Consider the following 25,031-nt stretch of genomic DNA (forward strand, 5'->3'; position numbering starts at 1 on the left):
TCCATCAGAGCAAGATAGGGCGTCACTTTATCTTCCTCTCATGGAGAGAGAGAGAGAGAGAGAGAGAGAGAGAGAGAGAGAGAGAGAGAGAGAGAGAGAGAGAGAGAGAGAGAGAAACAGAGAGAGAAACAGAGAAAGGATATTTATACATTCAACTCTTTTCAGTTTATTTATACAGTTTTAATAAATATTTAATCTTAGTAGCTATTTTCAGTTTATTTATTCTTCAGTTTCCATATACTTCTACTGCAGTTTATGTGCGAATAAATGTTAAGGCTGCAAATTTGTTTATTATTAATTGCTTTCAGTTTAATATAGTGGACATTTTTTTGCTAATTTTAAAGTTAAGTTCCATCTCCTAACCACTGATTAGTTCATGATCTTTTATATATATATATATATATATATATATATATATATATATATATATATATATATATATATATATATATATATATATATATATATATATATGTGTGTGTGTGTGTGTGTGTGTGTAAAAGTATAACCGAATTGTTTAATTTATTAGATAAGTATATAAGAAAAGCTTGCAGTAAATTTTTCGATCATTTAATTATTTTTACATATGTTTTTTAGATTAAATTAAAGCAAAAAATTTTTTACAAAAGTACTTAGAATTATTATTCAATATAATGACAATAGATTTCATTTTAATTATTTTTGGGGTAAAAATTACAATAATTTACAAAAAATAAAATAAGCACCAAAACACAGCTACTGTGTTATATATATATATATATATATATATATATATATATATATATATATATATATATATATATATATATATATATATATATATATATATATATGTATAAACACGCCAGCTCAAACATCTCCTTTTGTTAGCGTAACACATTTTTATTTCTCTCACACGAAGAAAATTGCATTATTAGACACAGCATACATTATTGCAACCGCCCTTAACCTAATTACCCGCAGTCATATTAGTAACCATTAAAACTTTATTTCCAGTTTCTCGTCCCGCACTAAAATATAATCCAACGAGTTGGTGGTGGTGGTTGTGCCACGTATGACTGATTAGTGTGTGTGAGTGTGTATGACAAAAAGTGTGTGTGAGGGATTAGCGTAAGTGTATGATAGGTTAGTGTATTGGAGGATTTATGTAGGGGCGTGGTTAGATTTCCGTCAGAGAAATTAGTGTGAGGTGAATAATACATTAGTGTCAGATGAGTGACAGATAATCGTCAGAGTTATTGGTAAAAGTGATCATAATATAAATATATATATATATATATATATATATATATATATATATATATATATATATATATATATATATATATATATATATATATATATATATATATATATATATATATATATATATATATATATGTGTGTGTGTGTGTGTGTGTGTGTGTGTGTGTGTGTGTGTGTGTGTGTGTGTACTCACCTAATTGTGCTTGCGGGGGTTGAGCTCTGGCTCTTTAGTCCCGCCTCTCAACCGTCAATCAACAGGTATACAGGTTCTTGAGCCTATTGGGCTCTATCATATCTACACTTGTGTGTGTGTGTGTGTGTGTGTGTGTGTGTGTGTGTGTGTGTGTGTGTGTGTGTGTGTGTGTGTGTGTGTGTGTGTGTGTACGCGTGAGTGCTCCTGGGCCTGTGTTTCCCCGCACCCCGAGTGTAATCGCATTATAATGTAAGTCTTTAATTACCAAATTACCAACCTTTCACAGCAGTAAAAACAATTCTTTGAAACAGCTTTGCAACCCATCAGAATAATTAATCAATAATAAACCAAACTTTTACATGAATCCGAGTCAACATCAAATTACAAAAAAAAATCAGATAAAAAACAGAGACATTAGTTTTGCCCAAGTGTTCTGTCGATCATGCATTTTACCTCGCATCATGAAACTAGATTTTGCAATTTGATGACGCCAAAATTTCCAGTTAGCCAACATGAAGCCAAATTCAATTTAGCTCGGAGCTGAGATCGCCCGGAGCTCATCCCATAAAATTGGAGAAAGACACCGTGGCAAAAAAAATTATGACTATAATTGGTGTTGTAATAGGAAGCAAAATTGGCTAATACGTTAACTGATAAATAAAAATACAATGTGAATGAGTTGAACATTTAAGATCAATAGAGCAATGAGTATTTTTAATGTCAGTGCCCATTCTACTTCCTTGCTCCTCACTGGATGACAGTAACCAATCACCGGCGATACAGTGCGCCGCTGTATCGAAGCTGAAATGCTGTATAACGTAATGTGCCTTGACCTCCTCAGTATGTGCTCGAGGATGGCTTCTTAGGAAGGCTCATTAGACGCTGAAAGGATGCTTCATCTCCCGTGACCAAGGATGCTTCATCTCCCGTGACCAAGGATGCTTCATCTCCCGTGACCAAGGACGTCTTCTTATCAAGAAGTCTGATCTGCAGTATACGTCTGTTGATGGAGTGAATCAATTCACTGAAATATACCTCACCATCTTGTATATTTCAATTGCATATTTAATTTTTAATTGATAAATAGTGACCTGTAAATGTGTTCCCTCAACGCATGAATATATGAGACATGATAATATATTTCTCAATGGCAATATATTAATTATACAGTTGATAATAATTAATTTTATTATAATAATTATAATAATAATAATAATTATTATTATTATTATTATTATTATTATTATTATTATTAAATTATTTAGATTTTCAGTATTTTTAATATTTACAAAATTCATTTTAATCTTATTTTTATTATTATTATCATTTAATATTAATATAATTTAATTAACATTACTATTATAATCATATGCATTATTAACGTTATTTAGTATTTTTTAATTATTAATAATTATATTATTATTAATAATAATGGTAATATAAAAATTGACAACATTAACTTTTTATTATAATTTTAAAACTTTCTATTAAATTCTTGGAAGATTAAAATATGTAACTACAAATGATTCTACACAAGTTGAGAATTTATTATTGATTGATATGTATATATAATATTTAAATACCAAACAACAGTAAATTTATAAAATACTAAAAATATCTCATTTCCGGTTATCATAATATTAAAAGTAATAATTTTAAAAATACTGATTATCATTAAAATAAGGTCAATAAAAACAATATCAATTATAACACATAAAGTTCAGAACCTCCCCTTGGTTTCTTTATTTCAAATATTCTGAAGATTGTGAATGCTACATTGATGCATCAAACTATTAGTGCAGAACATAAAATGAAAATCTTGTATATTTCTCAAAAAATATTTTAATAACAATGTCAATGTCAGTTTTAAACAATTTCCAACAAATGGGCTTTTAAAATATTTAAATAGCACTAGTATGATGCTTTTCAGCAGGTCTAATCACTAGGAATGTTTTTCCAGACATGATTTGCATAAGTGTTCATTGACCATTAACCAATAGCCACTGAGAAAATATATAAACCCGTGAAAAACTATCGTTCATTCATGATTGGTATGAGCTAAACTCCAATCACCTTCTACAAATTGAATGGGGATGCAGTAGTTACGTTTACGACAAAACCGGCAAAGTCGTTCAAGCACAGGAGCGATAATAGGCTCAGAAACTTTATACAAAAAAATAAAAGTCTCTAAATTTGTTATTGCTGTAGTGCATGAACGGTGTTACTGCTTTAGTTGGAAATAATAACGATTATATTACTGTTACTGAATTACAGACATTCAGAATTACTGCCTCGTAGACTTGCATACTCTCCGGTTACAAATTCTCAGACTTAGAGACACTCAGACACATTCTCAACACTTGCTACCTCTCAGACACCTAGTCTCTCAGATTCGTGTGTTTTCAAACTTACAGCCGCTGAGATTTTCAGTCTCAAAAACCCACAAACTGCTCACATCTTGTATATATATTAATTTCAAAATATAATATTTTTTCTAAATATATTGGGGATAGTACAATTTATTCGTGTTTGCAATTGTAAAATTTTGTATTTATGCCACATTTCGTTCCGGAATATAAAAAATACTAAAAAATATGATTCAAACAAAATAATAAATATGAGTAAAAATAAATAATAAAAATGCTAAAGATAATAGGAGTGAAAGTATTAAAACTAAAACAAATACTATAACTACTACTAATAATAATAATAATTATTATTATTATTATTTATAATATAAATGTTATAATAATATTTATATTAATAATATTGATAATAATGATTAAAATAACAAATTGCAATTTTTTTTATTTCTTGGAATGTTCTTATAGATGCTTACTAGCTATCTTAAGAGTATCTATACCAATTTATCAAATAAAATTATTTAGTTTTCATTTTGTCAAGGTCTCACTCTTCACGAAAACTGTCAAGCTTAAATTGACTAGCAAAATATGCAACTAAATCGTTATTTGATAATTTTGTTTTTTTTCTTAATATCTTCAGAATTATTATTTTGAGAACAATATTTCGTCAAACATATATATATATATATATATATATATATATATATATATATATATATATATATATATATATATATATATATATATATATATATATATATATATATATATATATATATATATCGCCCCATTGCCGACCAAGAAGCTGCGACATTACTAGAAGGTGCGACAACACCACATGACACTCCCCGACTTAGAGCTGTAGCAGCTCCCCATGCAGGTGATGTCCTATTAGCAACCCCAATGTCAGCAACCGGCACCCGCCTCATACCGCAGGCCCTCCGAATTGCTGTGACTCTCCGCCTCGCTGCCCCAATCCACACCGAATACAAGTGTATTTGCGGCGAGGCAGTGGCCGACAGATACGGACGGCATGGCCTTCTCTGCCAAAGCACAGGAGGATGGCATGCAAGACACGGCGAGGTTAACGACATTATTAAGAGAAGCCTTGCCACGGCCGGTTGTCCAGCAGAGAGAGAGTCCCGTTACCTAATGCCCCGCATCTCTGATGAGCCTGTCGGTAGCCCAGACGGGATCACGGTGAACCCCTGGAAGAATGGTAGACAGTTGGTGTGGGACTACATTTGCGTTTCAACTTTAGCCAACACCTATATTACCTTCAGTGCTGCACAGGCAGGAGGTGCTGCCAGCCACCGGGAAACAGCCAAGTGGCGTAAATAGAGAGATCTTGATCACCACTACAATTTTGTCCCCATTGCCTCAGAGACACTTGGTGCCTGCGGTAAAAGTGCTGCTTGTTTTTTTAAGGGGCTGGGGTCCAAGCTAATTGAAACAGCTAGAGACCCTAGAGCCGCCAGTTTCCTCTTTCAGCGCCTTAGTGTGGCGATCCAGAGAGGAAATTCTCACTGCATCCATGGTTCCTGCCCGCCATCTGAGGAGCGGGAGCAACATAAGCTATACAACTTATGACAAGTAGTCTTGTACCTTGCATGTAACCAATGTTGTAACCCTTTTGTGTAATGAAATTTAAAATAATGTTATATATATATATATATATATATATATATATATATATATATATATATATATATATATATATATATATATATATATATATATATATATAAGCATTTTTCCTGAGAATTTTGAAGCAAATTTGACAAAATCTATTTAAACAATAATTTAGTCCACTTTTTATAAGCAATTCACTCAACATTTAACTAAAAATTTAATAATTTAATTAACATTCAACAAAAAAATTAGTAAAATAGTATATTAGTAAAATACTAAAATCAGTAAACTATTAATTTAGTTAAATTTTACTGCCAAAATAATTAAAATTAGAATGCCAATGATCACAATTTCGGAATTTATTTAGAGTCGAAATCATGCTCGCCAATGAACTTAAATTGCCACACAATTTCACGTTCTTGATTTCATTATAAAAATATAAAAAAAAACTCGGACATTCAATTACTAAAATTAGTAATACAAACATCTCTAAAAACTGATATATATATATATATATATATATATATATATATATATATATACATTAATATAAAGCAAGATCTGAGATGCTTTAAGAATTAAAGAAAACTAAAATATAAATAAATAGGATAATTATCTAATTAACTAGAAAATATTCATGGCATCATCTTCGAGATTCTAATGCATTCCATTTGTCAACCACTCTGACACTAAAAAAGTTCTTTGTGATATCTCTGTGGTTCATTTGGGCACTAAGTTTCCACTTGTGTCCCTTAGTGCGTGTGCCGCTTGCTTTAAATAGCCTGTCTTTATCTTCCCTACCGATTCCCTTGAGAATCTTGAATGTGGTGATCATGTCGTCCCCTAACTCTTCTGTGTGTGTGTGTGTGTGTGTGTTTGTGTGTGTGTGTGTGTGTGTGTGTGTGTGTGTGTGTGTGTGTGTGTGTGTGTGTGTGTGTGTGTGTGTGTGTGTGTGTGTGTGCATTAATCGATTATATTCAGTTATATAAACAAGATATGTAAACAGGTGAATTTGAACCAAACTAAGTTATTACTCCAACCTAAATGTAATGTAATAAAACTTACCCCTCCGTAACCTTGCTAACAGTAGGAAAAATTAGACTCATATTAATATTTTATGAAATAAAAGGAAATATGTTAATTTTAGTAAGTACACACTAATATATATATATATATATATATATATATATATATATATATATATATATATATATATATATATATATATATGTCGTACCTAATAGCCAGAACGCACTTCTCAGCCTACTATTCAAGGCCCGATTTGCCTAATAAGCCAAGTTTTCATGAATTAATGTTTTTTCGTCTACCTAACCTACCTAACCTAACCTAACCTAGCTTTTTTTGGCTACCTAACCTAACCTTACCTATAAATATAGGTTAGGTTAGGTTAGGTAGGGTTGGTTAGGTTCGGTCATATATCTACGTTAATTTTAACTCCAATAAAAAAAAATTGACCTCATACATAGAGAAAAGGGTTGCTTTATCATTTCATAAGAAAAAAATTATAGTAAATATATTAATTCAGGAAAACTTGGCTTATTAGGCAAATCGGGCCTTGAATAGTAGGCTGAGAAGTGAGTTCTGGCTACTAGGTACGACATATATATATATATATATATATATATATATATATATATATATATATATATATATATATATATATATATATATATATATATATATATATATATGATGTTGTATGCACATTAGCACCATGCACCATCACATTAGCACCATACAGCCTATCAGTAGCACCAATCAACATCGCAAGATTTATATAATACTCTGACCTGTGTTTATTGTTCATAACCTGTAATTGCTCAAGACATTATATTTGAAGGCTTTGGTTAGTTATTGATTGAATATTAACTCACATGATTTTCTTTCAAGTTACATAGTTCATATCTTATTTTTGGCTACAATGTCATTCTTCTTAGTCCTCTTGCCCCGTTTCCCTCTTGTAATATTCCATACATCACGAGCGTTCCTCTTTATGTTTCTCTATCCCTTCGTTTGCATATTCAGCACGAAAATCAAAAAGTTCTTCAACACAGTGCTTGTACAGAGCGGAAAACAACAAATGAATCAACTTATCCTGAAAATGCATAGAGCAGCAGCAGTATTCAAGCACCTGACCTCACACATGTAATGATTCAGAATATATATATATATATATATATATATATATATATATATATATATATATATATATATATATATATATATATATATATATATATATATATATATATATATATATATATATATATATATATAATGTTAAGTATTGAGAGGTAATATCTTAAAACGTATAAATAATTACATCAAAAATAATAACGAGACAAAGTTAATAGCAAATCATAGCCATAATTATATACAACGAATACTAGCAATCAGAGACAATAGTTAACATCGTTAACGTACCAGATAGAGTCTTCTGAAGAGTATCAGTAATTGCTGGCAAGTTTGGGAAGGAAAACCTCCATAGAACATTTTCTGGCAGAGGTGACAATTGCAAACAATCCACAATGCCAGTAAATACAGGCAAATCTCCTCAAACATAAAACCAACTCAAAAAGAACTCTTCTATATTTCCATGAAAGGTTTTCTCGACATAAAAGCTCATTGTGCCATTTAAATTTAACTCACAAAAGAAAATATTACAAGTGCAATATGTTATAAGGTAAATACGAATGTAAGAGAGATAAATAAGAATAAGTAAATAAATAAATAAGAAAATAAAGAAACTTAAGATAAATAAGAAACTGCAGAAGGTTTTGTTGGCTCATACGAAGCTCTTCCTTGAGGAAGTGTTAAGAGAAATACTAGAAGGAAATAAAAATATACAACCTGAAATACAACAACAGCAATAATTACACTATAAATAAATTAAAACAATAAACCAAATATTAATAAAAATAATATAATAAAAATATAATAAAAATAATAATAATAATAATAATAATAATAATAATAATAATAATAATAATAATAATAATAATAATAATCCTGCTCAAGCTAGGGCAGATAATTTTTGCATGAAGCAACATGGCTCCTAAACCTCTTTTTCTTTCCAGCAATTCTAGCAAGATAGGAGCCTCAAGATAACTATTTTACAAGCCTAGAAACCCCAAGATAACTATTTTACAAGCGTGGAAACCCCAAGATAACTATTTTACAAGTGAAGAAACCCAAAGATAACTATTTTATAAGTGTAGAGACTCCAAGATAACTATTTTACAAGTGTAGAAACTCCAAGATAACTATTTTACAAGCGTAGAAACTCCAAGATAACTATTTTACAAGTGTACAAACTTCAAGATAACTATTTTACGAGTGTAGAAACCTCAAGATAACTATTTTACAAGTGTTGAAACCTCAAAACAATCCTTTCTTAATGATAAGAGACTTCAAGACAACTGTCTAGAAAGGCTAGCGACCTCAAGATAACACGCAAGTAAGTTTAGAGATACCAGGTAACTCCCAAGTTAGGTAAGACGCAAAGACTAATGTAAGGGAAGTAAAGGAAGTAACTTCCCTTACTCAAGTAAGGGAAGAATACCCAGGACATCACTTTATTGAGGGTAGAGAGCCTATGACAAGTCTTTATTAAGATTATAGAATCAAAGATAACTTTTTCGTTTGATTTTTTGTTTGATTTTTGTCATTCGTCTTCGACTTGATCGTCCTCTTCTTATGATTTTATATTATATTTTAATATTTGTTTCATAAATTATTTGTTTTCCACTTCTGATTCGCTTTAAATTTTAGCCAAGGTTGGACACCTCTTGCAAGATTTATTTCTTATTCTTTATCCTCCTTTTCGTTTTCTATGTAATTCTTCTTCATTTCCTCCTCCTCTCCCTCTCCCTAATCCACACGACATACGTCAGACCATCCCCCTAACAGCAGCAGAAGATGATACAGAGAGTGGATAGCTTGAATAGTCCTCAAGCAACATTTGTGCAACAGTGCACTCACTGACCCCTGAAGGGGATCGAACACTCTCTCTTGTGGTGCCTGAGGCGTGGAGCCTGTGACCCCTTCCCACCACCACAAAACCCATTCCAGTCCCCCTTTACTGCTGCAATCACTAACTAGCGTGACGGAATGACCCTAAACCACACTACTTGAAGCATGTGAGTTCCCTGTATCGTTCTGCGTTCTTTGATGTTCTTCTCATCCTAATCTCTCTCATGATCATCCTTATCCTCTACTGCTCTTCCGTCTTATTCTCCCGGTCTTTTTTAGTCTCTCTCTCTCTCCTTCCTCCTTCCAGTCTTCAGCTTTCTTCTCTACCTTAAGTTTTGTGTTTTTTCTACCATGCAAATTATTTACTTGTTTCTCTGAAGTGTTGTGTACCATCTTGATCCATCTTAGTTCTTAAGCATCTTCTTATTCACTATCACCTCTGATTACATCATCATCTAGTTCATCAGCATCTTCCTAGTGCATCAACATCTGACGGTACATCATCTCCTAGTACATCATCATCTAGTTCATCAACATCTCTTAGTCCTGCAGAATCAGTTAATCCATCTTTATTTCTTTGTCTCTTAACATTCTCTCATCAAAATGTAACTTTTTATAAGTAAAAGAAGTTTTGATTAGTTTCTAAATAAAGAGATATTAGTATGGGATAACGAAGGGATATCCTCCCTTCTATGGGACGATACCCCCCCTCTAAATTTAGCTAGATATCTTACTCAATACAGCAACAACTCCCACTCAATATGGCAGGAATTCACACTCAGCATGATAAATATCCCGTACTCAATATTGTAGAATTATTCACTCAATAAATGCAATTTGAAGCAATACTTGAAGATAACCAAAGATATTTCTCGTCAGTTCTGATTATCTAGTAAACTGTATCTTTCAAAATATCTACCAATTGTGCCTCGCTTTCTCTCCTGCTTCTCCTGTCTACTCCTCTACTTCCTTCCTTTCTTCCTTCATTCTCTTTATCCTCTCCTAAAACATGACCCGTCTTCTGCCCTCTTCTCGGGGTCCAGGAACTAGAGCTTAACCCGCGTGTACATAACAAACGCAACAACATACATAAATCAGTTGCTTCAAGTCACTCGCTCTCCTTGTATATGTATATATAAATATATATATATATATATATATATATATATATATATATATATATATATATATATATATATATATATATATATATACACACACATATATATATATATGTGTGTGTGTGTGTGTGTGTGTGTGTGTGTGTGTGTGTGTGTGTGTGTGTGTGTGTAAATCACGAAAATTAACACGTGATGAAAAATGTAACAGTGTCAGACCACAGAGGAAGAATTGAAACAGTAATTTCCTTAAGTACTTTCGTATATTAATACATCTTCAGAAAGAATCAATCAATCATTCCTTCTGAAGATGTATCAATATACGAAAGTACTTAAGGGAATTCCAGTTTTAATTTTTCCTCCGTGGTCTGACACTGTCATATATATATATATATATATATATATATATATATATATATGTATATATATATATAATCCTTAATCCACTGTTAAGATAGAATGAATGGATACTCCTCTTGCTACCGTCCAGCGCGTACATCCATTAATTAAACATAAAACTATTATGTTATCGCCTTTTTAGCCAACGTAAAATAATTACCTGACATTAACTAGTAGGGCTTCTCCAACGACATTCTTGACAATGGCATTTGGGGCGTCATTAAAGGTGTGTGTGGGAACTTTATAGTAATTAAGTCGTTTTTACCTGAGAGTCTATTGGTGGTTGGTAATGCAGGACGAAGTGTACCACCAATGAGTTCCTTTACAAAACCATTATGTTTTATGGAAGTTACTCCTTTTTCTATTTAGTTTTTTTTGTAATGATGTGTTAATTCTATTTTGTATTGTGATCAATGTGAAAATTATAAGCCACGGATAATACGGCAAGATGAAAAATAGCGATGATGTTTGAGGCTCCCAGTTTCCAGTTGATTTCCAACCAGTTTCTAGATTGGCTTCCAACTAGGTTTCCAAATGATTTCTAACAGGACTCTAGTTAGTCTTCAATTTAGTTTTACCTTATTTTATATCTGGGTTTCCAATCGATTTCTTACTAATTTCCAGCCGGTTTTTAACTGGTTTCCAATCGGTTTCCAAATGGTCTACATTCGGTTTGAGATGTTCAGAGAGAAGAGCAAGGGGACTCGAATACTTTAATTCGTTACGCAGCACTTTTTCCAACAATGAAATGTATTTTGGGTCTTAATAGAGTGAAACAGTAATGTATGTTCCCTATTTATAGACATTTTTCCCTATTTGTAGACATTTTCCCTATTTGTACATTTTTTCCTTATATTATTTTCCTATTTATATATATGTTTCCCCTATTTTCACATATGCAAAAAATTGTATCTCTATTCTCAAAAAATGCATTTGTAACTGTACAATTCAAGACGTGGATCATTCATGATTCAAAAGCACCATCTACTTGAGCTGGTCGTTAGAGTGACGGCCTCGTATCTTGCATCGTCGGCGTTCGATTCTCGATGGTCCAAGAGGGTAGGAAGCGTTCGTATCCTCTATTCTAATATCTAAAGTCCTTCTCATCATATCTCAGGCTTTTGTCCTCAAATCCCAGATCATTTGTCTTCATATCCCAGATCATTTGTCTTCATATCCCAGGTCCTTGTCCTGATATTCCAGGTTCTTATTCTCGTATCTCAGGTCATTTGTCCACATATCCCAGGTCCTTATCTCATATCCTACATGCAGCAAACACTCTGAATCAGTGTTCACACTAGAAAAATTGAATGACATTCCATCACCATAAATGTTCAAACAATTACAAATGCTTGGAGGAGGTGAAGAGAATGAATTAAGAATGAATTAATTAATTAAGACCCATTACTTGCGATACAATCAGGAAGAGCATTGACAAACTAAAAGACTCTAAAGCCCCAGCTGTGGATGGAATTCAATCCAAAATCGTAAAGGAACTGACAGATGCACTATGCATACCACTGAAACACCTTTTCAGAAAATCCCTGGATCCAGGGATAGTTTTCCTAGATTGGGAATAATCAAATGTTACACCTATTTTCCCAAAAAAAAAGCAGAAAGAGCTCGGCAGAAAACTACAAATCCGATCAGCTTGACATCACACATCTACAAGCTCATGGAAAGAATCCTAAGGGAGGGAACCATCCAACATCTCACAGAGAACAATCTTGTAAAATCAACCCAACGTGGGTTTGTTAAAAATAGATCCTGCCTTACAAACCTGCTCACATTTCTGGAAACGGTAACCGGCTATTCAGACAAAGGCCTTCCGGTAGATGTAGCTTACATGGACTTTGTTAAAGCTTTTGACAATGTACCACATGAGAGACTGGCAAAGAAATTACAGGCACGTGTAATAAATGGGGGAATACTGGAATGGATAAAACAGTGGTTAAAACAAAGAAAAACAAAGGGTCGTGCGAAATGGGAATAAATCATACTGGAGAAATGTGATAATTGGGGTGCCTCAGGGGTCCATTTTGGGTCCAATCTTTTTTTGTCATTTACATCAATGACATAAATGAGAATATTACAAACCACATCATAAAATGTGCAGATGATACTAACTTCTATGGTTAAGTGGGAAGTGAAAATGATATTGAGATTTTACAAAGAGATCTACATGAACTCTACAAATGATCAGAAGACTGGCAAATGCTTTTTAATATCGATAAATGCAAGACCTTGCATGTGGGGCATAACAATCCAAGTCACAACAACCAAATTAACAGCACTACCTTACAACATATTGATGAAGAAATGGCCCTTGGAGTCAGAATCCATCATTCACTAAAAGTTGCTCAACAGGTTGGAGCGCAGTAAAAAAAAAAACTAACCAAACCCTGGGAATAATCAAGCGGACCTTTACCTTTAAGGAAAATAAGGTAGTTATTTAATTGTATAAGTCTCTGATTATTGCATCCAGGCATGGAGACATCTTCAGAAAGACATAGCTGCTTTGGAGAAGGTGCAACACCGGGCAACAAAAATCATTCCAGAGCTAAGTCATCTCTCGTATCAGGAACGGTTGAGGGCCACAAGGCTAACAATACTGCAGACCAGGCATGACATGGCGGACATTATTGAAATCCTTAAAATATTGAAAAATTTGCAAACAATTTCTTCAAAACGTCAGATGTAACACGAACAAGGAGCAACAGATTCAATCTCAACAAGCCACAATGTAGGACTGAGAACAGGAGATTTTTTTCACCCATAGGGTTGTAAACCCATGGAACCGCCTACCCGCCGAAGCCGTAATTCAACATAAAATAAAAACAAAAACTCCGTTGAGGGTTTAAAATACAGCTGGAAAAGATCATCAGGGGAAATGGGGGGACCTTTGAAAAGCCGCTGGCTTCCTGTCCTCGTCGATGCCACTAGTATTAGTGGCCCTCAGGTAAATTCAGGTAAATTCAGTTCTTGTTCTGATATCCCAGGTCTTTGTCCTCAGATCCATGTCCAGTGTCAGATAGTCATTATTGACTTGGTGCTTTCTCCATAGGGCTTTCTCCATAGGGCTTTCTCCAGTGCTTTCCTTTAAATTCGATTCCGAAGGTCGAACATCACTACTTTCTCCTGATAACTTTACATCATGACCCAAAAGTTGAGTTATTCTATCTGATTTCTTGAAGATTTCACCCGGATGAAGTATCTCACCAACATGGACTCTTCTAATGATCACTGGGCCCCTTTGGACCAAGGCCAGATTCACTTAAGTGTCGACTTATACATTTGTCCTGAATCATGGTATTCTTAGATTCAATGTATTAAGCAGTTTATGGGCTCTGAGGTGTTACGTAGATGTCTATTACAATACTAAACGTTGTTTACAAAGTTTCGAAGCTTGTGACGTTTTTATTAAATACGGATTAAGTCGTCATGATCCAGGCAAGATGATTAGGTTTCTTAAGGGGGGCACTTAAGTGCTTGATGAATCCTGGTTCAGAAACGTAAACAGGATATACTGAAGAAGTCAGTTTCTCACTTTTGTGGTGCTCAATACACTATGCTACAGCATCTCAGTATGCCAATCATGAGGATACTACATAACATACTGTCATATGTTATGTATGTGTATGTGATATGTGATATCCTCGTGATTGGCATACTCAGTATGCCAATCAAGAGCATACTGAGGACTTTACAGTATCCCACCACTGAGGAAGTCTTAAGGTCAACACATATATGCTGAATTCTGCAGTGTCTTATCACCCCAGCAAGTCTGAGGCACAGCAGAGGGAATGCTGAACATCCCAGAACTCCATCAAGATCAGTGCATTTCTTGTGCACTCGACATAATGCCCAATGGAACATTATCAAGACGACAATATTAAGTAAAGCAAACTCGCAATGTTTTATAAACACTGAAATAAGGTCCTCATATCCCCTGCTTCTATCATCAATTGAAAAAATCCCCCGGGTATAATAATTGATGTGGTCTCGATAGATTAAGTGAAGGTCAGACATATATGAATGCTGTTTGGGTTGGATGTAAGTAGGAGCTTCTTAATATGGACCAATAGATATTTTACAGTTTCCTTAATTCTTATGGTCTTGAACGACCGTATTTACTCTCTAAAAATACTGGGTTCAAACTATTTTGTTTTCCTCCTTCTCCTGTTTGGTGGGGTTAGTATTCTCTCTCGTCTGGGAAGCTGAAAAAAAAGAGGAATATTCGTATGAAATATAAATGCAGCAAAGCGATTTCAGTAAGAAAAAATATATATATATCAATATATTTTTTTAAGCCAGTGATTTATAAACTAAATATAATCAGCTTGCTCTTGTAAACGTTAGAACACAAAGTGTGACAAAGTGAGATTGAGTTGGACCATCTATTGACCACGAGAGGAAGTAAGAATCTTAACCTGTCCTTACATCTAATACGTCGTTGTTGTTTTTTACAGAATTGACGTTTTCGGTGTAAACGTGACTTGTAAAAGTTTATTAATCGAATAGTTTAGGCTATTTCTAACCTCGTAGAGGTGTTGGTCCAGTGGTTTCTATAGCCATTGTTCACCAATACTTGTGCTATCCTTTCAAACTCCCTACTCACGTTGCTCCATTCAGAGCAGTGGGTAAGGGCTCGACGAATATAAGCGTTGAGAACACTGACTTTGTATCTTTGGGAGCACTCACTCCTACCGTTCAGGCATAATCCTATGTTAGTAGGCTGGGTATATTCGCTGGTGCTGAAAGATGTTTCTGTTTTTGTTATTAATATATCCAGAAAAAGGCAGAATGGTGTTGTTACTATTGTCATGGGTGAAACAAAGTCTTCGTTGTCTCTCTCTAGATGTTTTTCTTTTTAAACCGATTAGCTCTAAGTTTTTTACTATTGCATTGACATAACGGCATTATACTTTTGTGCAGACGAGGAGTCACAATAACGTGGCTAAAAATGTTGACCAAACCACACACTAGAAAGTGAAGAAACGACGACGTTTCGGTCCGTCCTGGAAGATTATCCTGGACCACAATCGACTTGATAATGGTCCATTACGGACCGAAACCTCCTCGTCTCTTCACTTTCTAGTGTGTGGTTTGGTCAACAGTATACTCTTGGTTTGTGCCTGATACTGAAGACTCTTTCCTCGATGGTTCCCATGTTAAAATTAGCAAATAACACTCCTAAGGGGAGCCCATTGCTACCCCGTCTATCTGTTGATACATGTCCCCTTGTGGACTGATGAAAGAAGCTTCCTTTGTACATGCCTCGAGAAGGCTCTTCAAGTGTGGCTCTGGTATGTCTAATTTAGGAGTGCTCTCGTCTCTGTATACTCTGTCCAGTATCATTTCTATGGTGGTGTTGACCGGGACGTTGGAAAATAGGGATTCAACGTCCAGTGCAGCAAGAATTTCTTCGGGCTGTGTAGTCTTGATTATATCTTGGAAATCTGCTCAGGATTGAAGACTATAATTGCTTGGAGTATATGGAGTTAGGATGTTCGGTTAGTCTTTGGGCAAGATGGTGGGTTGGGGGTTGGAATCTGAGTGATTATAGGGCCTAGTGGGTTACCTGGTTTGTGTGTGTCTTAACATTGCCATAAGCGTAACTTAGACAATGGAGTTTAGCGAAATGAATTCTACCTCTCTTTGTGATTTATGAACGTGGTTGTGATAGAACGTTTATGATAGAACGTTGATTGTCGTGATAGTTTTGTTCACTTTGTATTGAAGGTGTTCCAAAGGGTTCTTGGTAATTCGGTGAAATTTAGTGTCGTCATTGAGGATGTCGTTGATTTTACTTAAAAATTCTTGGGTTGGTATCAACACATATGCTGCTGGTCTGTTGGCTTTTCTTGTTGTTAAGTCTTCCAGATTTCCACAATATAGTCGTAATGGTTTAGTGCTTTCTCTTGGTAATCGTCTTACCTCTCTTACCTTCATCTCACTCTCTTACCTATTATCTCACTCTTACCTTATAAAGTGACTTTCTCAACCACTTTTATTTCAATTACACGACATGATAATGATCCAAGACGGACCGAAACGTTAGAACTGTTTCGTTTTGAGATTTATGGTTTAGGAGTCTAATAGTTTTAGAATTAGATGAGACCTAAGATGAGATAGGTTAGGTTAGGGTTTACAGTTTGTGTTCATATAGTATACTGATGAAGAAATTCAATAGTACAAAACGTGAACTTTGAAAAAATTTTACATTCTGTCAATAGTTGTTATAAGTACTATCATTTTTGGAGGCTCGGTTGAAAAAATTGGCTTCATGTACTCGAAGGAAGAGCAGGAGAAACCCGGCAAACACACACCGAAACTACGACGTTGGTACAACGTTCGAACAAGTTTTAACACCACCTAACCAGTTATAACAACCAATATAGCAAGTTGTAACAACGTTCTAATACGTCATAAACACGTTAAGCCAAGATGTAACAACTTTATTACAAGTTGTGGTATGATCATATGAACAGCTCAATAGAAAGACGAATCAGCCGAATTATGAAACAAGTTGTTAGGCATCAGAACATAAGAATTAAGGAAACTGCAGAAGGCCTACTGGTCCGTACCGAAACAGCTCAAACTCATTTATATACGTCTAGCCTACGTTTGAAACAATCAAGTGATCCCACATCTACTAAAATTTTTCCATAAATTAACAACTCAATTTCCAAATAAGTATTTACCCAGGTCTTTTATACATCTAAACTTATCCAATTTGGTTGAGGAGTAAACACATAACGATGAGAAAGCCAGTTAACTCAAAGGACAAACAAAACCTAGAAAGAAATAATGGTCAAGTGAAAGAAAAGAAAAGAATTCACGAAGCATAAAAATTTAAAAAAATTATTTTAATAATTTTCAATAATCTTCAGGTCATTAATTTTTAGGAGGTGGCGGAGCTCAAGAAATATATTTAAAAAATGGTAAGTATGGACTCAAAAACACAAGCGATTGCTCTAAATATTTGAGAGTGTGGGAGACAAGATACAGACAAAAGGGATTGATACGAGGTATCATATACTTGATTGATTACTTGATATACTTGATTGATATAGTATGAAAGCTAAATCGAAGCTTACAATATAAATGGGGAGGGTGATGTAAACGAAGGGAAAGGAAGGGGCAACTAAAGGAATAGTGAAGTAAATCTAAGAAATAGTGAAGTAAATCTAAGAAAGAGTAAAGACACTGATAGGAATAGAAGAACAAACCCTCCTCTTCAGTAGTTTGAGTCCCAGAAGTTAAGAAAGCAATCTAAGCTTTCACAGCTGTAGTAAGAGTTTTCGAGGTTGATAAATCAATCAAAATAGTAGCATTATTACCAATTAGGGCTATGTAGGTAGTACAGTGTGGCCAAATGAAAATAAAAATGCAATAGTCTATTATAATACACAAGCTTCAAGAGACAGAAGGAAGTACAAGGAACTGAAGACAAGAGATTGACAGATTGTAGATGATTGAGATTGACCTTGAGAATGGTCCAGGACGGACCGAAACGTCGTCGTCCCTTTACCTTCTAGTGTGTGGTCTGGTCAACTTACTTTACCCACGTTATTGTGACTCATCGCCTGAAGACAAGAGAGTTTCTGGAAGAAGACAATCCCACAGATACTTATAGCTAGAGTAGCAAGCACAAACGTTCAAGAAATACACGTTGCTGGAGTTCTAAACAGGGAATGTTTGACAAGTTAAACTATTATTAAAATACTTGAATCTAATGGATCCCATCTTGGAAAGAGTGAAGCTGATGCTGGCATACAAATACTGGGTGTACATAAACTGAAACATTTATAATGACGAATGTAGGAAACATTGAGTGGAGAGGCAAGGCGTAATATAAAAGCAGGGAATGGCATCTTCAAGAGGAAACTAGATTTATTCCTCCAAGGAGTGCCGGACCAACCGGGCTGTGGTGGGTATGTGGGCCTGCGGGCCGCTCCAAGCAACAGCCTGTTGGACCAAACTCTCACAAGTCAAGCCTGGCCTCGGGCCGGGCTTGGGGAGTAGAAGAACTCCCAGAACCCCATCAACCAGGTATCAACCAGGTAACCAGGCATCTCTCAGTCACAAACGGTTCCAGCATCGCAAGCAGCGATGGTACATGTACAGTAATCCAAGCCACAAGTTCAACATTACTGAATGTCACGGCTCATAAGAATGGCTCCTATTTATGTATTATCTTCCTGTTCCCCCAACTATAAACCATTTCATCTTCCCTCCTCTGAAAAGGGAAAAACAGTAGTAGTAAACAATGTTGACCAGACCACACACTAGAAATTGAAGGGACGACGACGTTTCGACTTGAGAATGGTCCAGGACGGACCGAAACGTCGTCGTCCCTTCAATTTCTAGTGTGTGGTCTGGTCAACATACTTCAGCCACGTTATTGTGACTCATCGCCTGCAGTAGTAAACAATATATGAATAGTGCACATAAATGAAGATGCTATATCCAATAAGTTATGAGAACTGCAAGAAAGAGTGCAGAGAATTCAGGTCCTCATACGGACATAAATCCAATTGAACATGTAAAGTGCAGAAAGCTAATCCAAGGAATTAAATACCTCTCTTATAAAGAGAGATATAAAAGCCAAATTTGTATTCGATTGAGATTTTAAATAATGTAAAACAGAGTTTGAAACAATGGATATAAATTGTAAAACTTTAGATTTAGAAAGGATATCTGCATAAATATTAGTTTGGAAATAGGATTGTTGATTTATGGAGCAATTAACCAACAAAATATACATAGGGCTGTTGGATTGTTTCCAGCGTAGGTTAGACATATATACTAATGAATTTGGGTGGATGTAAATAGGAGTTGCCTCGAATAGGGTAATCGGCCTTCCCTTCCCTTCCCTTCCCTTCCCTTCCCTTCCCTTCCCTTCCCTTCCCTTTCCTTGTTTTTTGGTCCACTTCCACCTCCTTCCTTCCTTCCTTCATTCCCCTCTCTTTTCCCCTTCCTTCATTCCCCTATTTCACATCATTACAAACACCTGCTGCACTAGAAGTAGGGAAAGACGTACAGTCAGGTGTCTGAAGTTTTGGCAAAGAAAGTCAGCTGTGGAGAAAATGTTAGGGGAAAGTCAGCTGTAGGGGGAGGAGGTTCAGTGAAGAAATCAGGATTTTAAACAGATGTATGATGAGCTAAATGAATTGTGAGGTTCAGTCCCTGAGCCCATTATGTGCCTCTGTAACCCTTTCCACTACCGCCCACAAGATGGGTATGGGGTGCATAATAAATGAACTAAACTTAAACTGTATGCTGAAATCAGGTTTGTATACGTTTGCGAGGAAAAGATCACGTAAATAAACATATGTGTAGTGGAGGATTGGACAGATATGGAAAAACATACAAACACACACACACACACTACATATATTGACATAGAGACAAACACAATTATAATTCCACTAAGAAAGATTAAAAAATACAGATATAGCACCAAAAACAGGAAAACCACGTCCATAGCTTCACCAAGAAAGGGAAAACACAGCCATAACACCACTAAGAAAGAGGTAAAACACAGCCATAACACCACTAAGAAAGAGGTAAAACACAGCCATAACACCACTAAGAAAGAGGTAAAACACAGCCATAACACCACTAAGAAAGAGGTAAAACACAGCCATAACACCACTAAGAAAGAGGTAAAACACAGCCATAACACCACTAAGAAAGAGGTAAAACACAGCCATAACACCACTAAGAAAGAGGTAAAACACAGCCATAACACCACTAAGAAAGAGGTAAAACACAGCCATAACACCACTAAGAAAGAGGTAAAACACAGCCAAAACACCACTAAGAAAGAGGTAAAACACAGCCATAACACCACTAAGAAAGAGGTAAAACACAGCCATAACACCACTAAGAAAGAGGTAAAACACAGCCATAACACCACTAAGAAAGAGGTAAAACACAGCCATAACACCACTAAGAAAGAGGTAAAACACAGCCATAACACCACTAAGAAAGAGGTAAAACACAGCCATAACACCACTAAGAAAGAGGTAAAACACAGCCATAACACCACTAAGGAAGAGGTAAAACTCCAGTACAACACCACTAAGAATGAGGAAAAAAACTGCAGAGGGGCGAGAAAAGGAAATAAGAGAACAAGAGAAGAATGGAACGGGACAAACTGGCAAGTGAGAGGGAGGGGGGGGGGTGTGATATGTGGGGCGGGGTGTGGGGGGGGATTCGGGCAGGTGATAGGGGGGGGGGCCGGCCTAGTGCCCAGTGGCGTCTGCTTGGCGGCCATCTTGTTGCGACAGGCTGTGGGGGGGTAGAGGGGGATTGAGGGGTAGAGCGAGACTAGGTTAGGGAGGGGGGGAGAGAAATGAGAAGGGGGGGTTTGGGGTTGGGGGGGGGGGAGTCATCAGGCCGTCTCTCTCCTCCTCCTCCCCCTTCTCCTCTTCTCAACGCAGGCCTGGCTGGCTGCGGGCGTCTCTCTCTCTTTCTCTCTCTCTCTCTCTCTCGCACCATCCCACTCTCTTTGCCGTGCTCTTTAGTCAAGAGAGAGAGAGAGAGAGAGCAGGCGAGCACCGCCCTGGTCTGTGTCGTCAAGGTGGAGGTGATGTACCACCTCTCTCTCTCTCCGTCTCTCTCCTTCTGTCTCTCCCTCTCTCTCTCTCTCGCCCCTTCTGTCTCTCTCTCTCTTTCTCCCTGTCTCAAGCTCTCTCTTGCCCCTCTCTTTCTCTCTAGATATCCCTCTCTGTCTTGCCTTAAACATCCTAAGCCTACTTAAACCTACCCAACTAATAGCACCTGCCTATGAGTGTATTAGAAAGCTGCCGCACACACACACACACACACACACACACACACACACACACACACACACACACACACACACACACACACACACACACACACACACACACACACACACAAACACACACACACACACACACACACACACACACACACACCAAAGGAAACAATTGTTACCTACCTGGTGAGGAGGCGGAGAGGCGGTCAGACAGAGGGAGGGAGAGAGACGGCTACCGACCCGCGATAATTCAATGCTAAGTCCTCCTGGGTGGAGGCTTAACAAAATGGCCGATGTTCTTCAGGGGGGGGGGGAGGGAATCCAGACGGGATAGGTCCGGTGGTGGGATGGGGAGGGGATAGGCGTAGAGGGGCATGGGTTAGTGTGACAGGGCTCGGGTACGGCATGGATTAGAGGAGGAAGCGAATGAAGGAATTTAGGAAAGAGGTGTATATAAATGTTTTTTTTTAATCTCTATTCCCTTTCCTTTCTCTTCAAAGAAAGAGAGACAAGATAGATGGTTAACTAGTCTTAACCACCCAACCATCCCTTTTCCTTCAAGGAAGGGAGAGGAGACAGGAGGAAAAGGGTTAGAATCTCCCCTTTCAATGAAAGAAGAGGAAAGAGGTAGGGGGCAGAGCCCCCTCCCTAAAGTTCTAGCACAGAAGGCAGGGAGAAGGTAAGGGGCTGCCCCCTCAAGCCTCTCTGTGAAAGGAAAGTGGGTCACCCATGTCTGACTGCCCTCTCGGTTAAAATTAGAAAAGACAAGATTCTGTTGCGAGTGATTAAGGGGAAAAAAAGGGGTAAAAAAAAAATAGGTGAATAGGGATAGAGAGGAAAGACTAAGAGCAGAGAGGAATAAATAGCGTTAGAGAAAAGTATAGATGCAGAGAAGGAAGAAATAGGGGGTAAAAGGGAAGAATTAAGATAGAGGTGGAAAGAATATGGATTGAGGGGCAAGGATTGGTATTAAGATACAAGAATACGACTAGAGACGGAAGGATAGAGGTAGAGAGGCAGGAATAAGTGAACAGGAAGGACACAGGATAGACGTGATGTAGCTGGGACCAGAATTAGATTGATGACATTATATTGTTTGGCTGACCAGACTGTGATGGCTTTCATGGCGTGGTCAGAATTATACATAGATAGATTAAAAAGAAAATCAAAAGACAAGATAATTTAAAATGCTAAATCTAACCTAACTTAACTTAAGCTAATCTAACCTAACTTAGCCGTGAAGCGAGTTTAATAAAGTTATAATTGTTAGGTAAATTCAGGGTAATTATATGGAAGAGAATCAATAAATTATAGAAAGATATATGGGCAAGTATGAATGATGACTGAACTATGAGAGGATCGAGACTGGTTCTACAAACAGGCTCCAAACCTGATGATGGATTTAAGAAATCAGGTTTATGAGAGGATCGACCTCTGGGGGGGTTACAAACAGGTTCCAAACCTGATGCTGGATTAAAGAAATCAGGTTTCGAACCTGAACCAAAAAAAAAAGGATTTGATAGGAGTTCGTGTTAAAAAAATATTTTATCTAAACCTGTATTTACAAAGGCTTCAATCATGAAGACACACAAAAATGACTTTACACAATAAAAAAATATATAACCAGTGGATTAGTATTTTTTATACAAATCTTCTTTGAAGATTTTTAATAAAAAAACCTTCAAAGAATATTGTTCTTCTTTTAAATAATAATAAAAATAAATTTGAGTCATGTATATATGTTGTTGAAAAATACAGTAGTTATTTTATGGTAATATATGTCAAGCTGGCTAGTAGTTAAATAATGGGAAACTAGAATACCTATTAGTTCCTTATCTAGCACCCTTTACTAGACTTATACTTATAACCAAGATTCCTAATGGGTGAAAAAGGAAGTGGGGAGAGGAGAAGGTGAAAGAAAGAAATTGACTTAAGTGGGAGAAATGTGCTAAGACTTTAACCCAGCAGCTTGTCGACTGGTCAGTGGTTTGAGTGCACTTACTCACACACGTAGTTACAACTTAACTGCCAAGATAACCAAAGGTGGTTGCAACTTAACTACCAAGATAACCAAACTGGCATCGTCAACTTGCACAAAACGTGTATACCACACGATCAAGGCATGGCAAACACCTGTGTGTGTGTGGAGATGCCCATACCTCCAGTTGTTTTTTCCATCTGATAACAAAATAAATAAAAAAATGGAGAGCAGTTCAGAAGAATCTGGGGACAAACGGTTCACTAATTAGTCTAATCAAAGGAAGACCCCCCAAACTACAGAACTGTAAGACACTTCAAACAACGCCATCTATGTAGCAGGTGAAAAGCTTCCTAATTGGCAGAAGCTCAGACCTTTTGAATGAAAACAACCAAGCATCAGAACTTTCAACATTAGCAGAAAAAATAAAACATAGTTTTCAAAATAATCATTCATCTCATCACGTCATCTTTCCCTATCGTACCAGACGCTATTCCTTTCCTCCGTCCTATCCCAGAGGAGGAAAGGAATGGCGTCCTATCCTATTTCCTCATAACCCTTCTACGTGCTGCACAGCTGTATTGACCTAGCACTGTTTTATCACAATTGTCATTGCTTAACTCACTCATAAACAAGGTGTAGTTTGATGTGATACTGGGCAAAAATATCAGCATCTAGAGAAAGGGCTATTATGGACATCAAAAAACTTAGTAACCAAAGAGTAAATATGTTTTTAGTCCTGAACATAGTCAAGAATTTAAGTTAAACTGTTAGTGAATGTACACCAAGAAGCTTCTTAGGCCCAACACCAAAGACCCGCGGGTCTTAGTGGAGCTTCTGGGGAGCAATTAAGACCACCACGTGACCTCAGTGACCAACCAGCAAGTATACTTTAGTCCTAAACATGCTCGAAGAATAAACACAAAATCTCCATGTATATACACCGAAGGGCTATGTCTATATTTTCAGGTCTGTCTTAGATTGCATTACTCCTCTGAACTCACTACAAAAAAATCCTTTTTTTGCCCAATAAAATGAATTGTTACCAAAAAATGAAGAACAGAATTAACAGATAACACGCATATATATTATCCAGAATAACAGACTCTAAATACTAAGGGTGTATGTACTTCATACACTTAAAAATATACAGAAATTTAGAGTCATGCTAATCAATTATTTACTGCCAATCTGTACATATCTGCTACAGCGTTATCGGAGATACCTGTGAGTTAGTACATTAAAGATAACATTATCCATGCTAGTGTACATCAGAGATAACATTACCCATACAAGTGTACATTAGAGATAACAT

At 36.1% G+C, this 25,031-nt stretch overlaps 2 protein-coding genes across 3 annotated transcripts in view; both read right to left on the reverse strand.

Annotated features, from left to right (window-relative positions):
• LOC138355470 (uncharacterized) overlaps positions 1-25,031 on the reverse strand; it is a 550,270-nt gene that overhangs the window by 387,849 nt on the left and 137,390 nt on the right. The window lies entirely within an intron of this gene.
• On the reverse strand, positions 20,438-20,992 carry LOC138355421 (uncharacterized). The gene has a single exon (XM_069310313.1). The coding sequence runs from the start codon at positions 20,990-20,992 to the stop codon at positions 20,438-20,440; it is 555 nt and encodes a 184-aa protein (XP_069166414.1).

Source organism: Procambarus clarkii, chromosome 67 (genome assembly GCF_040958095.1).
Source record: "Procambarus clarkii isolate CNS0578487 chromosome 67, FALCON_Pclarkii_2.0, whole genome shotgun sequence".
NCBI lineage: Eukaryota > Metazoa > Arthropoda > Malacostraca > Decapoda > Cambaridae > Procambarus > Procambarus clarkii.